This window comes from Triturus cristatus, chromosome 11 (genome assembly GCF_964204655.1).
Source record: "Triturus cristatus chromosome 11, aTriCri1.1, whole genome shotgun sequence".
NCBI classification, from domain to species: Eukaryota; Metazoa; Chordata; class Amphibia; order Caudata; family Salamandridae; genus Triturus; species Triturus cristatus.
In genome coordinates, this window is record NC_140594.1 from 121,983,233 (window position 1) to 121,996,524 (window position 13,292).

The window sequence follows — 13,292 nt, forward strand, 5'->3', positions numbered from 1 at the left end:
CACAGTGCAAGTGCTCCCTATTTAAAATGTGTATGTTGGTTGGATTCCATGATTGGCTTATTTGGTTTACTGTCTGACCCCAGTAAAGTGCACCAGGAGTGCTCAGGGCTTGTAAATACAAATGCTGCTGGTGGGCTTGCAGCACTGGTTGTGCCACCCACAGAAGCGGCCTAGTAAAATGTGTCTAAGGTCTGCCATTGCAGAACCTGCGTGCAGTCTGGTACTGTCATGCTGACTGGGCAAATGCACCCACTTCCCAGTCCCTAAACCTTCCCTTAACTTCATATTAGTCACCCCTATGGTAGGCCCAAGGGCAGGGTGCATTGTAAGCATAACTTAGGACAAGCCCTGATGTGTGTGGCATGTCCTAATAGTGAATTACAGCCATTTTCGTTTTTCACTATTGCAAGGCTACCTGTTCCCATAGGCCACAATGGGCTGTTAGAATTGTTACATCCTACGATCCTAACAGACCCAGGGAACATGGTAGAAATTCGAGTTTAGTATGCCTGAACTCAGAATAATAAAATACATCTTTTAGTAAAGTTTATTATAATATTCTGTGTTTGCAAATACCACTTTTAGAAAGTTGGTATTTGCTTGCCTAACCATTTCAGCCCGCCTCTGCTATGATGTGTATCTGCCTGTCTGGTTTGTATGAGTGACAGGGCTGGGGAAACCCAGAGGGGCAGGGCTAGGTAGCCTGGTGGTGAATAGAGAGATTGACATCCAGATGGGTGGGAGGAGTGCACCTGGACTCTGAATAGGGATGTGCTCTGCCACCACAATGCTGGCTCCACCTCCTTTGGAGCGGCTGATGTCTCTGCCCTGCACCCTGAATAGAAAGGCAGAGTCCTGTCAACAAAGTGCTCAAGAACTGGTTTGGACTGGGCAAAGGCCCCTCTACCCCAGAAGAACAAAGGAATTAGGGGTATAAGTATTGGGACCCTGCTCCCAAGAAATTAGATCTTGCTTGACAAGAAGAACCTCTGCCTGAGGAGAAGGAACTGGGAAAGCTGTAAGGTGGAGTACTGTCCCTGACCTGGGGGATTGGCCTGCAGTGGTTGCCTTGCTGCTGAAAGGAGAGGAGAAAAGACTAGAAAGACTTTATTTCAACTTGTGCTTAAAAGATCTCCAAGGGCTTGTGCTGAGCTTGCCCCCTGAACGAAGTCCCAGGACCAGTGGACTTCCCCCCCCCAGTTCCCCAAAGTCTTTTGGAAGTGCCTGCTGCAGTTGTTGGGCCTTCTGAGGGACTGCGTGTCGCAAGGAGCAAGAAGCGCGACTCAAGAAGGAGAAGCGTGCCGCCGTCGGAGCTGTTGTCATCGCATCGCGCAAAGGGTGTCGCCGCTGAAGCATCGCATCATTCCGGAAGTGTCTCGCAACGCCGAAGAAGCGCGTCGCCATCGCAGCCATCGTAGCTGACGCATTGCACCGCATAAAGAGAAGAGTCTCGCATCGAGGAAGAAGCGTGTCGCCATTGCAGCCATCGTAGTTGTCGCATTGCACCGCATCAAGAAAAGCGCCTCGCATCCACGGAGAAGCGTGCCGCCGTCGGAGCTGCTGTCGTCGCATCGCGTAAAGGGGTGACGCCGCTGCAGCATCGCATCGAGCGGAAGCGTCTCGCAAACGTCGGAGAAGAGTGCCGCTGCCAAGGCCGCTGTCGTCGCATCGCGTAAAGGGGTGACGCCGCTGCAGCCGACGCATAAAGTCGAGTCTTCTCGCAACATCGGAGAAGCATAACGCATCTGGAAGATCTTCACGTCTTTATTTCTTTGCACCAAAAACTTCATCGCATCAGCATCGTTGCAACACTTTTGTTGCCCTGCGTGTCGCATCTAAGGTACATTGACTTAAAGTGTCGCATTTAAGAACTTAAGAGAACTAAGCAAACTTCTACCATCTAAAGTAACAGTATTGTGTATTTTTGTTGTTTAATGGTCTTGTGGTAACTCTATATAAAGAATCCTTATTTTTGATATAAAAACCTGTGTGGTGTCCATTTGTAGTGTTGTCACTTGGTTACTGTATGTGTTCACAAATGCTTAACCTATAACGCTCTGAGATAAGCCTTGTCTGCTCGCGCCAAGCTACCTAGAGGGTGAGCAGGGGTTGTTTTAGTAGTGTAACCCCTTACCCTGACTGGAGGAAAGGTTCCTTGCTTGTCACAGGTAGCTACCTGTGCCAACCAGAGAACCCGGATTCTAACATTGGTGGTCAGCGGTGAGGATTCTGGACTTGCATTTGTGACTCATGTACAGTAATTGGTGAACACTACTTAGTGAGTGCAGACCTTAAACACAACCAATTCTTGTTGGTAGATTTCTTTTGGGACTGTCTATTTCTGAGCACTGCCAAGCTTAACCATGGTGGAGAAAGCAGCATCCATAGTCTCTGTAAATACTGAATTTGAGTGGGAAGACGAGAAATTGGATAGCTACACTGCCAAGCAGCTGAAATTCTTCTGCAAGAAATTTAATGTTTCTACAACTGGATGTAAAAACAAGGCAGAGTTCTACAAGGCGCTGAGGGCCTGGGTAGAAGCAAGGAATGCCACTGATGATGATGATGATGATGCAGATGAGCAGCTGGATGGGCCAGTGGGTCCAAGAGGAAGGAGAACCCCTTCCCCTGCAGGTAGCAGTGTTTCTATTAAAAGTTTATCTCCAGAGGAGTTGGCAGACAGGAAGGAAACCAGAGCTCATGAGATAGAGATGGCGAAACTAAATGGACAATTGGCAATGGAACAAAAAAGGCTGGAAATGGAAGAGAGAAAAAGCCAAATGGAACATGAGATGAAAATGAGGGACCTGGAGTTGAAAGCCCAGGGCTTGGGAAGCACTCCCTCTGGTGGCAGCACACCCCCAGTGCAGGTAGAGTCCAGAGTGTACACACCCAAAGATGTAGTGAAGGAATTTTTTTAAAATGATGACATAGGGCAGTGCTTCAAAGCCTACGAAGTAGCCATGTCCTCCCACCGGGTCCCTGAGAAGGATTGGGGAGCGGGGTTGTGGGGGCGGTTCTTGAGTGAAGGGCGGGACACACTGCTAGATTTGCCCTCAGATTTGCATAACTCTTACCCCCATGTGAAGGATGCTTTAATGGCTAGGTATGGGTTAACTCCTGAAATGTATAGACAGAGGTTCAGTGGTTGCACTAAGATTCCCAATAGTACGTATGTGGAGTATGTGACTTTTTTTTGCAGAGCACTGGATGGTTGGGTGAAGGGTAGCAAGGTTGATAATTTTCAAGGGCTTCTTGATTTAATGGCATGGGAGCACTTGTCCAGTAATTGTTTTCCTGAGCTACGCCAACACCTGATTGATAGTAGGCTGACTAACCCTAGGAAGCTTGCTGAGGAGGCGGACCGCTGGGTCAGTACCAGGGTCCACAAGGGTCCCGTGGGAGACTCCGCCAAAGGTGGGCAGGGTCCCCAGCAGAAAAGCGGGGGGGACAAGGGTAAACAGAGGGAGTTCCAGAGGAGGCCCCAAAGTAATCCCCAAGGGAATGGTTCTCAGCCTCCCCCACCCCAGAAACCAACTGGGGCCCGACAGGTACCCCTGTTCAAAGAGGGGGGCCCCCAACCTGTTACCGATATGGTGAGCTGGGTCCTTTTGACAATGATCCCAAGTGTCGGCAGTTTGGTAAACCAGCACCCACTGGTGCAACCCCCCGGCAGACGGCTGGTGTAGCCCTGGGTGGAGAGATGGGTGTCCAAGGTGGGTGGGGTTCAGTAGAAATGTCCCTGGTCTCATTAGGAGACAGTGAAGTGGTCCCCAAAACCCAGCTGCCTGAGAACACTAAGAAATACAGGCAGTGGGTGACCATAAATGGCCATAGGGTGGAAGCTCTGAGAGATACAGGAGCCAGTGTGACGGCTGTCAAGCGCCACCTGGTGTCTCAGGAGCAGGTTGTCCCAGGAGCATTCTATCTGGTTGTTGCCGCCGACAACACCGAGAGTCACTGCCCGGTGGCTCAGGTTCCCTTTGAGTGGGGGGGGGGGGGTCTCTGGTACTCTTCAGGTAGCTGTGAGGCCCGCCATGCCTGTAGAGTGTCTGTTAGCGAACGATCTGGAGAGCTCACCTTGGGCTAAGGTGGAGCGGAGTGCTCACCTGGAGATGTTGGGTATGCCAGATTGGGCGTGTGTCACCACATGGTCCATGACAGCGAGTAGAGGTGCTCAAGAGGACCTGGAGCCTGAGAGGGAGGCCCAGGAACCGGCCTTAGGGAGAAGAGGCAGGGGGCGCGGGAAACCGGCCCCTGAAGTTCCCACGGTCCAGGAGGAAGCAGACCTTGAGGGGGGATGGCCTGGAACCTACAGGGGAACAGATAGCTGAACTGGGGGACCTGCCTGAGCTGACCCATTGGCAGCAAGAAGGAGGACCCTCCAGGGAGGAATTCTGCAGGGAGCAGAAAGAGTGCCCTTCTCTTGTGGGTATGCGGCAGCAGGCTGCAGACCAGGCCAAAGGTGATCAGTCTGGAACACATTTCATTTACTGGGAGAACGACCTCCTGTATTCTGACCCCAAGGTTGCTGAGCCTGGGTCAGCCCGTGTGCTGGTGGTACCCCAGCGCTTCAGAGCCTTCCTACTGGGGCTGGCTCACGATGTGCCATTAGCAGGATATTTGGGGCAGGACAAGACCTTTGAAAGGCTTGTCACCCACTTCTTTTGGCCCCAAATGTGCAGTAGTTCAGACACTCACTGCAGGACCTGCCAGGCAAGTGGGAAGAGTGGAAGGAAGCAGAAGGCTCCACTCCAGCCATTCCCTGTGGTCGGTACCCCATTCCAGCGAGTGGGGATTGACATTGTAGGGCCACTGGACCCCAGGACAGCGATGGGCAATAGGTTCATCCTGGTCCTGGTGGACCATGCCACCCGGAAGCCATCCCTCTGAGGACAGTGACGGCCCCCGTGGTGGGACGTGCGCTGATGGGAATTTTCTCCCGAGTGGGATTCCCTCTAGAGGTGGTGTCTGACCGGGGTACCAATTTCATATCTAAATATATGAAATCCCTTTGGCAAGAGTGTGGTGTAACCTACAAGTTCACCACACCTTACCACCCCCAAGGAAACGGGTTGGATGAGAGATTCAACCGAACCCTGAAGGGCATGATAATGGGTCTTGAGGAACCCATGAGGTGTAAGTGAGACGTCCTCTTACCATGGTTTCTCTTTGCTTACAGAGAGGTGCCACTGAAGTCTTTAGGGTTCAGTCCCTTTGAGCTTCTGTACGGACACCCAGTGAGAGGACCTCTAAGTCTGGTCAAGGAAGGCTGTGAGCAATCTCCCAGGAAACCTCCCTAGAATGTATATAGCTACATGCTGGCCTTCAGAAACCAGACTAGGCGTTTCAGGGAACTTGCTGAGGCAAACCTGGAAGCCAGCCAGGAGGAGATGAAGCGGTGGTACGACCAGAATGCCACTCTGGTAGAGCTTCAGCCTGGACAGAAGGTATGGGTCTTGGCCCCAGTGGAGCCCTGTGCGCTCCAGGATAAGTGGACCGGTCCCTTTGAGGTTGTGGAGCGCAAGAGCCCTGTCACCTATTTGGTGAACTTGCGGTCTCCAAGGAATCCCTTGAGGGTCCTCCATGTCAACCGCCTCAAGCCCCACTTGGAGAGGTCCCAAGTGGGCATGCTCTTAGCGACAGATGCTGGGATGGAGGAGGAGACCGAGCTTCTTCCTGACCTCCTGTCAGCCAAGGAGCAAGATGGGTCAGTGGATGGTGTCATCCTCTCTTCCACCCTGACCCCTGAGCAACAGAACGATTGTCGCCAGTTACTGGGACAATTTTCTGACCTGTTTTCCCTAATTCCCGGTGTCACTGATTGGTGTGTCCATGATGTGGACACTGGGGATAGTACACCTGTGCGGCACAAGTCCTACAGGGTGACTGACAGGGTAAGGGCCTGCATCAAGGAGGAGGTCTCCAAGATGTTTGCCCTTGGGGTAATTGAGTCCTCAAGCAGTCCTTGGGCCAGCCCAGTGGTATTGGTCCCAAAGGCTGCAGCGCCGGGAGCCACACCCGAACTCCGGTTCTGTGTGGACTACAGAGGACTCAATTCGGTCACCAGGACTGACGCACACCCCATCCCCAGAGCTGATGAGCTCATAGATCGGCTAGGGGCTGCCAACTACCTCAGCACGTTTGATTTGACGTCTGGGTATTGGCAGATCGGCTTGACCGATGGGGCCAAAGAGAGGTCAGCATTTTCCACCCCTGATGGGCATTACCAGTTCCGGGTTATGCCCTTTGGGATGAAGAATGCCCCTGTCACCTTCCAGAGGTTGGTCAACCAGGTGTTGGTTGGACTGGATTCGTTCAGTGCAGCCTACCTGGATGACATCGCAGTGTTCAGCTCCACGTGGGAGGAACACCTGCGCCACCTCTGGGAAGTGTTGATGGCGCTGCGGAGGGCAGGCCTCACGATCAAGGCGAGTAAGTGCCAGATCGGGCAGGGTTCAGTGGTGTACGTGGGGCGCCAAGTTGGGAGTGGCCAGGTGGCACCCCTTCAACCCAAGATAGAAACCATCCTGAATTGGGAGTCGCCCAAAACCCAGACAGAGGTGAGAGCCTTCCTAGGTCTCACCGGGTACTACAGGAGGTTTGTCAACATTGTTGCCCCCTTGACAGCGCTGACTTCAAGGAAGCAGCCCAGGAATGTGATTTGGACTGACACCTGTCAGAAGTCTTTTGAGGCCCGGAAAGCCGGTATGTGCACGGCGCCCGTGCTTTTGGCTCCCAACTTCTCCAAAGAGTTTATCGTTCAGACAGATGCTTCAGAGCATGGTGTGGGGGCTGTTCTTTCACAGATTAATGAAGAGTGCCTAGATCAACCTGTAGCCTTTATTAGCAGGAGGTTACTACCACGGGAACAGAGATGGAGTGCTATTGAGCGTGAGGCATTTGCTGTGGTCAGGGCACTGAAGAAGCTAAGACCCTACCTGTTTGGGTCTCACTTCCGGGTTCAGACAGACCACAGGCCCCTCAGATGGTTGATGCATACGAGGGGTGAAAACCCAAAGCTGTTGAGGTGGTCCATTTCCCTACAGGGTATGGATTTCACAGTGGAACATCGCCCTGGTACAGATCACGCCAATGCTGACGGTCTGTCCAGATTTTTCCGCCTTAGTGATGAGGAACTCCCTGGGGTAGGGTAGTTCTCCCCACTTTTCAGCTGGAGGGGACACGTGTTAGACCTGGCACCTTGGCGTGAGTCTCCCTTCCACTTTTTGTCGCTGTGCCTCATGTGTTTTGCTGGTGTTGGCTGCTCAGAGCACTGTGCCACTGCCAACCAGTGCCACAGTGCAAGTGCTCCCTATTTAAAATGTATATCTTGGTTGGATTCCATGATTGGCTTATTTGGTTTACTGTCAGACCCCTGTAAAGTGCACCAGGAGTGCCCAGGGCTTGTAAATACAAATGCTGCTGGTGGGCTTGCAGCACTGGTTGTGCTACCCACAGAAGCGGCCTAGTAAAATGTGTCTAAGGTCTGCCATTGCAGAACCTGCGTGCAGTCTGGTACTGTCATGCTGACTGGGCAAGTGCACCCACTTCCCAGTCCCTAAACCTTCCCTTAACTTCATATTAGTCACCCCTATGGTAGGCCCAAGGGCAGGGTGCATTGTAAGCATAAGGTAGGACAAGCCCTGATGTGTGTGGCATGGCCTAATCGTGAATTACAGCCATTTTCGTTTTTCACTATTGCAAGGCTACCTGTTCCCATAGGCCAGAATGGACTGTTAGAATTGTTACATCCTATGATCCTAACAGACCCAGGGAACATGGTAGAAATTCGAGTTTAGTATGCCTGAACTCAGAATAATAAAATACATCTTTTAGTAAAGTTTATTTTAATATTCTGTGTTTACAAATACCACTTTTAGAAAGTTAGTATTTGCTTGCCTAACCATTTAACCCCTTCAGTGCCCCGCCCTTTCCCCGCCCTGTGCCGGGCCTTTCATTAGCGGGCGGGGTTCATGACGAGATAGTCTCGTCATGGGCACAGCGCAACCGCGGTCCATGACGAGACCATCTCGTCATGGGCACTGAAGGAGTTAAGCCCGCCTCTGCTATGATGTGTATCTGCCTGTCTGGTTTGTATGAGTGACAGGGCTGGGGAAACCCAGAGGGGCAGGGCTAGGTAGCCTGGTGGTGAATAGAGAGATTGACAATCAGATGGGTGGGAGGAGTGCACCTGGACTCTGAATAGGGCTGTGCTCTGCCACCACAATGCTGGCTCCACCTCCTGTGGAGCGGCTGATGTCTCTGCCCTGCACCCTGAATAGAAAGGCAGAGTCCTGTCAACAAAGTGCTCAAGAACTGGTTTGGACTGGGCAAAGGCACCTCTACCCCAGAGGAACAAAGGCATTAGGGGTATAAGTATTGGGACCCTGCTCTCAAGAAATTAGATCTTGCTTGACAAGAAGAACCTCTGCCTGAGGAGAAGGAACTGGGAAAGCTGTAAGGAGGAGTACTGTCCCTGACCTGGGGGATTGGCCTGCAGTGGTTGCCTTGCTGCTGAAAGGAGAGGAGAAAAGACTACAAAGACTTTATTTCAACTTGTGCTTAAAAGATCTCCAAGGGCTTGTGCTGAGCTTGCCCGCTGAACGAAGTCCCAGGACCAGTGGACTTCACCCCCCAGCTCCCCAAAGTCTTTTGGAAGTGCCTGCTGCTGTTGTTGGGCCTTCTGAGGGACTGCGTGTCGCAAGGAGCTGGAAGCGCGACTCAAGAAGGAGAAGCGTGCCGCCATCGGAGCTGTTGTCGTCGCATCTCGCAAAGGGTGTCGCCGCTGCAGCATCGCATCGAGCGGAAGCGTCTCGCATCATTCCGGAAGTGTCTCACAATGCCGAAGAAGCGTGTCGCCATCGCAGCCATCGTAGCGGACGCATTGCACCGCATCAAGAGAAGAGTCTCGCATCGAGGAAAAAGCATGTCGCCATCGCAGCCATCGTAGTTGTCGCATTGCAGCGCATCAAGAAAAGCACCTCGCATCCACGGAGAAGCGTGCCGCCGTCAGAGCTGCTGTCGTCGCATCACGTAAAGGGGTGACGCCGCTGCAGCATCGCATCGAGCGGAAGCGTCTCGCAAACGTCGGAGAAGAGTGCCGCTGCCAAGGCCGCTGTCGTCGCATCGCGTAAAGGGGTGACACCGCTGCAGCCGACGCGTCGAGTCTTCTCGCAATATCGGAGAAGCGTAACGCATCTGGAAGATCTTCACGTCTTTATTTCTTTGCACCAAAAACTTCATCGCATCAGCATCATTGCAACACTTTTGTTGCCCTGCGTGTCGCATCTAAGGTACATTGACTTAAAGTGTCGCATTTAAGAACTTAAGAGAAGCAAACTTCTACCATCTAAAGTAACAGTATTGTGTATTTTTGTCGTTTAATGGTCTTGTGGTAACTCTATATAAAGAATCCTTATTTTTGATATAAAAACCTGTGTGGTGTCCATTTGTAGTGTTATCACTTGGTTACTGTATGTGTTCACAAATGCTTAACCTATAACGCTCTGAGATAAGCCTTGTCTGCTTGTGCCAAGCTACCTAGAGGGTGAGCAGGGGTTGTTTTAGTAGTGTAACCCCTTACCCTGACTGGAGAAAAGGTTCCCTGCTTGTCACAGGTAGCTACCTGTGCCAACCAGAGAACCCGGATTCTAACAGGTGGTGTGGTACGCCGTCATTTCAACATGGAGGATAGTTCATATTAAGTTATGTTGGCGTGAGTTCGATTTCAAGCATTTTAGAAGTACTAAAGATTAAACAACGTTCACAATATCTATGCTAGGTGCCCTCTATTCTCAGACCAAATCTTTATAATGCTTGCTGCTACATTTAATTTATTTGCGGTATAATACCTAGAGTGGGCTCATTTTAGGGAATTTGGGTGGCTGAAAGGCCAAGTAGAAATTGTAAAGATTCAAACATGCGCAACATGCACACACATATTTCTGCAGTAATTACCATAACCCACTGAGCGGTCCATTTGCTGATAATCGATGCAGGACAGAAGTGAGTGACTGGAAGGGTGCTTCCAAGTGGTGTGTTTTGAATGATTGTGCCTCCATTATGAACTACTCTTACTTGGTTGCTCGCCGACGTGGATAAACGTTGCCACTAGCTTCCGCTGGCTGCACATGGCTATCTTTCTAAAATGAATGCTGTTTTCAGTCAGCGACAAGAAATAGAACAGTAAATGCGGGGAGAGTTCACACTTTCCAATATTCTTTTTCCTTCTCTTCAATTCATTTTCGTTAATAACGAAAATATCTCAGGTAACACTCAGGCATGGGGCAGCGTCACCCATGCTATGTGAGGGGGGCGTAAACATACCATTAACACCGTATACGTACGATTAGACATCCATATCTGAGAAGACTTCACGTTATCTCACAGCTTCAAAAAGCATACAGCTTGCAGGTGGTTGACGCACGCGCGCTACTGCCTCCTGAGATCTGTCTCGCGCGTGACTGCTCACCCGCAGTTTCGCCCCCATTCCTCATCTCGCGAGCAGAGGGGCGCTCTCATTGGTAGTTTGGAACCGGCTAACGTGTGACGTCTTGTTCACCTTACGTACAGTGCCGGAACAGGGAAGCGATGGCGGCATACATAGGGCGAGCATTTATCAGCGTGGGAAAGCCAGCGAGCCGGTGAGCACCTGGGGGGAGAGTAGGGTGCGGTCTAGGGGTTAAGTTGAAGGCTACCCTTGGGGCACGGGCAGGAGAAGTTCTCGTGAGGAGTGAAGAGTACTTACCCTTTAAGTGACCCCTCAGGGCTCATGTGTGGCTCTTTCAAGCAGACCTGGATTTTGGGCAGTGACACTTTTATGTGCTGAGATTTTTCGGCTCATATTTATAATGTTAAAGCTAAACTGCAGGTTTCCAGTTTGAATCAGACAATGTCTTGAGGTGTAAAGGCTGTAGTTGATACGCTAACGATATGATGCTCGTTTACAGTTGCAAGTACAGGTTAAGCAGAGAAGAGCCAGGAAGGTTGAGCTATAGTGTGTAAGAAAGTGTGTGTCAAAGTGACGGGTGTGGTTATTATGTGAAAGGAATAATAATGATCACATAGCTGGACACTGTTGGCTGTCTGTCACATTGTGCTGATTGATGCTTCAGAAGATGGTTATATGGAGGGTAGGGAAGGCGGAGGAGGCACAGTCTGTACAACCGGGAACCTAGCCTCTTTGAAAGATATAGCTCTGACTAGACATTGAAATTATAGAGTGTTCTTACTCGATCATACTGTCTCCGAACTGGAGTTAGCTTTGACTGCCCATTCTGCTGCCTTTGGAGAGCAAAGCGTCAAAACTGAAGGACGTAGATGTCCAATTGAAATAAAAAATCAGACCAACTACCATTTGGGTAGTTACCATTGTAGATGGTGGATGAATTTTAGCCGTGTACCCGGAAGGCTTGAAATTTAATCCCATTGTTTCCACTTTACCAAGCTATACTGGTAATCAACACATAGTTAAAACAAGCATTGGCATAGCCAATAGGTCTCGCTTTTGGGACCTTATAAGTGAATAGCCATGCAACACTTGATGTTGTCTAATCTAGGATATTGTGCTGGATAACTAAATATTTATAATGTTCCACAGGCGAGACCTATTGGCTATGCATTGGGGGTAGCAGTAGCATGAGATATAAGGAAGGAGAGTGATGAGTAGAAGAGTAGTATGATCTATAAGAAAGGAGAGTAAGGAGGAAAAGAACAGTGTGAGGTATAAGGAAGGGGACTGAGGAGAAGAGTAGTGTGAGGTACAAGGATGTAGAGTGATGAGAAGAGTAGTGTGAGGTATAAGGAAAGGGTGTGACGAGAAGAGTAGTGTGAGATATAAGGAACAAGACTGAGGAGGAGAAGAGTGGTATATGTTATAAAGAAGGGGAGTGATGATTTGAAGAGCAGTGTGAGGTATAAGGAAGGAGAGTGAGGAGAAGAGTAGTGTGAGGTATAAAGATGTAGAGGGATGAGAATAGTAGTGTGAGAAATAAGGAATGAGAGAGGAGTACACATGCAGTGTGAGGTATAAGGAAGGAGAGTAGGGAGAAGGGTAGTGTGCGGTATAAAGATGTAGAGTGATGATAATAGTGTGAGGTATAAGGAAGGAGAGTGGGGAGAAGTGTAGTGTGAGGTAAAATGACGTAGACTGAACAGAAAAGTAGTGTGAGGTGTAAGGAAAGAGTGAGGAGAAGAGTATGGTGAGATGAGGAAGGAGAGTGAGGAGTTGAAGATCAGTATGAGCATTGGAAATGCAATAGGTCTCGCAATTGGTTATTTTTGAATTTTAAATGGTAATGTTTTTTATCTACGTGTTGTGGATGTATTATGTGTTGTGTATTTGAATGATGCAGATTGAATTATAATTGTTAGATATGGAGGAGTACTTAGTATAAGGAAGGAGACTGAGTATGCGAAGAGCAGTGTGAGTGAAATGGAAGAGTAATGAGAGCATTGTGAGTGAAATGGAATGAGAGTAATAAGAGCAGTATGAGTCCAAAGGAAGAAGTGTCATAAGAGCAGCCTGAGTGAAATGGAAGTGTAATGAGAGCAGTGTGAGTGAAATGGAAGAGTAATGAGAGCAGTGTGAGTGAAATGGATGGAGAGCAATAAGAGCAGTATGAGTCAAAAGGAAGGAGAGTAATAAGAGCAGTATGAGTCAAAAGGAAGGAGTGTCATAAGAGCAGCCTGAGTGAAATGGAAGAGTAATGAGAGCAGTGTGAGTGAAATGGAAGAATAATGAGAGCAGTGTGAGTGAAATGGAAGGAGAGTAATAAGAGCAGTATGAGTCAAAAGGAAGGAGAGTCATAAGAGCAGCGTGAGTGAAATGGAAGAGTAATGAGAGCAGTGTGAGTGAAATGGAAGAGTAATGAGAGCAGTGTGAGTGAAATGGAAGAGTAATGAGAGCAGTGTGAGTGAAATGGAAGGAGAGCAATAAGAGCAGTATGAGTCAAAAGGAATGAGAGGAGTAAGAGCAGTATGAGTTAAAAGGAAGGAGTGTGTGTCATAAGAGCAGCCTGAGTGAAGTGGAAAAGTAATGGGCAGTGTGAGTGAAATGGAAGAGTAATGAGAGGAGTGTGAGTGAAATGGAAGGAGAGTAATACGAGCAGTATGAGTCAAAAGGAAGGAGAGTCATAAGAGCAGCGTGAGTGAAATGGAAGAGTAATGAGAGCAGTGTGAGTGAAATGGAAGGAGAGTAATAAGAGCAGTGTGAGTGAAATGGAAGGAGAGTAATAAGAGCAGTGTGAGTGAAATGGAAGGAGAGTAATAAGAGCAGTATGAGTCAAAAG

General features: G+C 49.5%; 1 protein-coding gene across 2 annotated transcripts in view; it reads left to right on the plus strand.

Moving 5' to 3' along the window:
- The first annotated feature begins 10,493 nt into the window (after positions 1–10,493).
- PISD (phosphatidylserine decarboxylase) overlaps positions 10,494–13,292 on the plus strand; it is a 351,855-nt gene continuing 349,056 nt past the window's right edge. Inside the window, exon 1 of one of the 2 annotated variants that reach the window (XM_085635874.1) lies at positions 10,494–10,646. In XM_085635874.1, coding sequence (XP_085492000.1) covers positions 10,594–10,646 — 53 coding nt within the window. In that variant the 5' untranslated portion in view covers positions 10,494–10,593. The remainder of the gene's footprint in view (positions 10,647–13,292) is intronic. The other variant, XM_085635875.1, reaches the window with a different exon arrangement.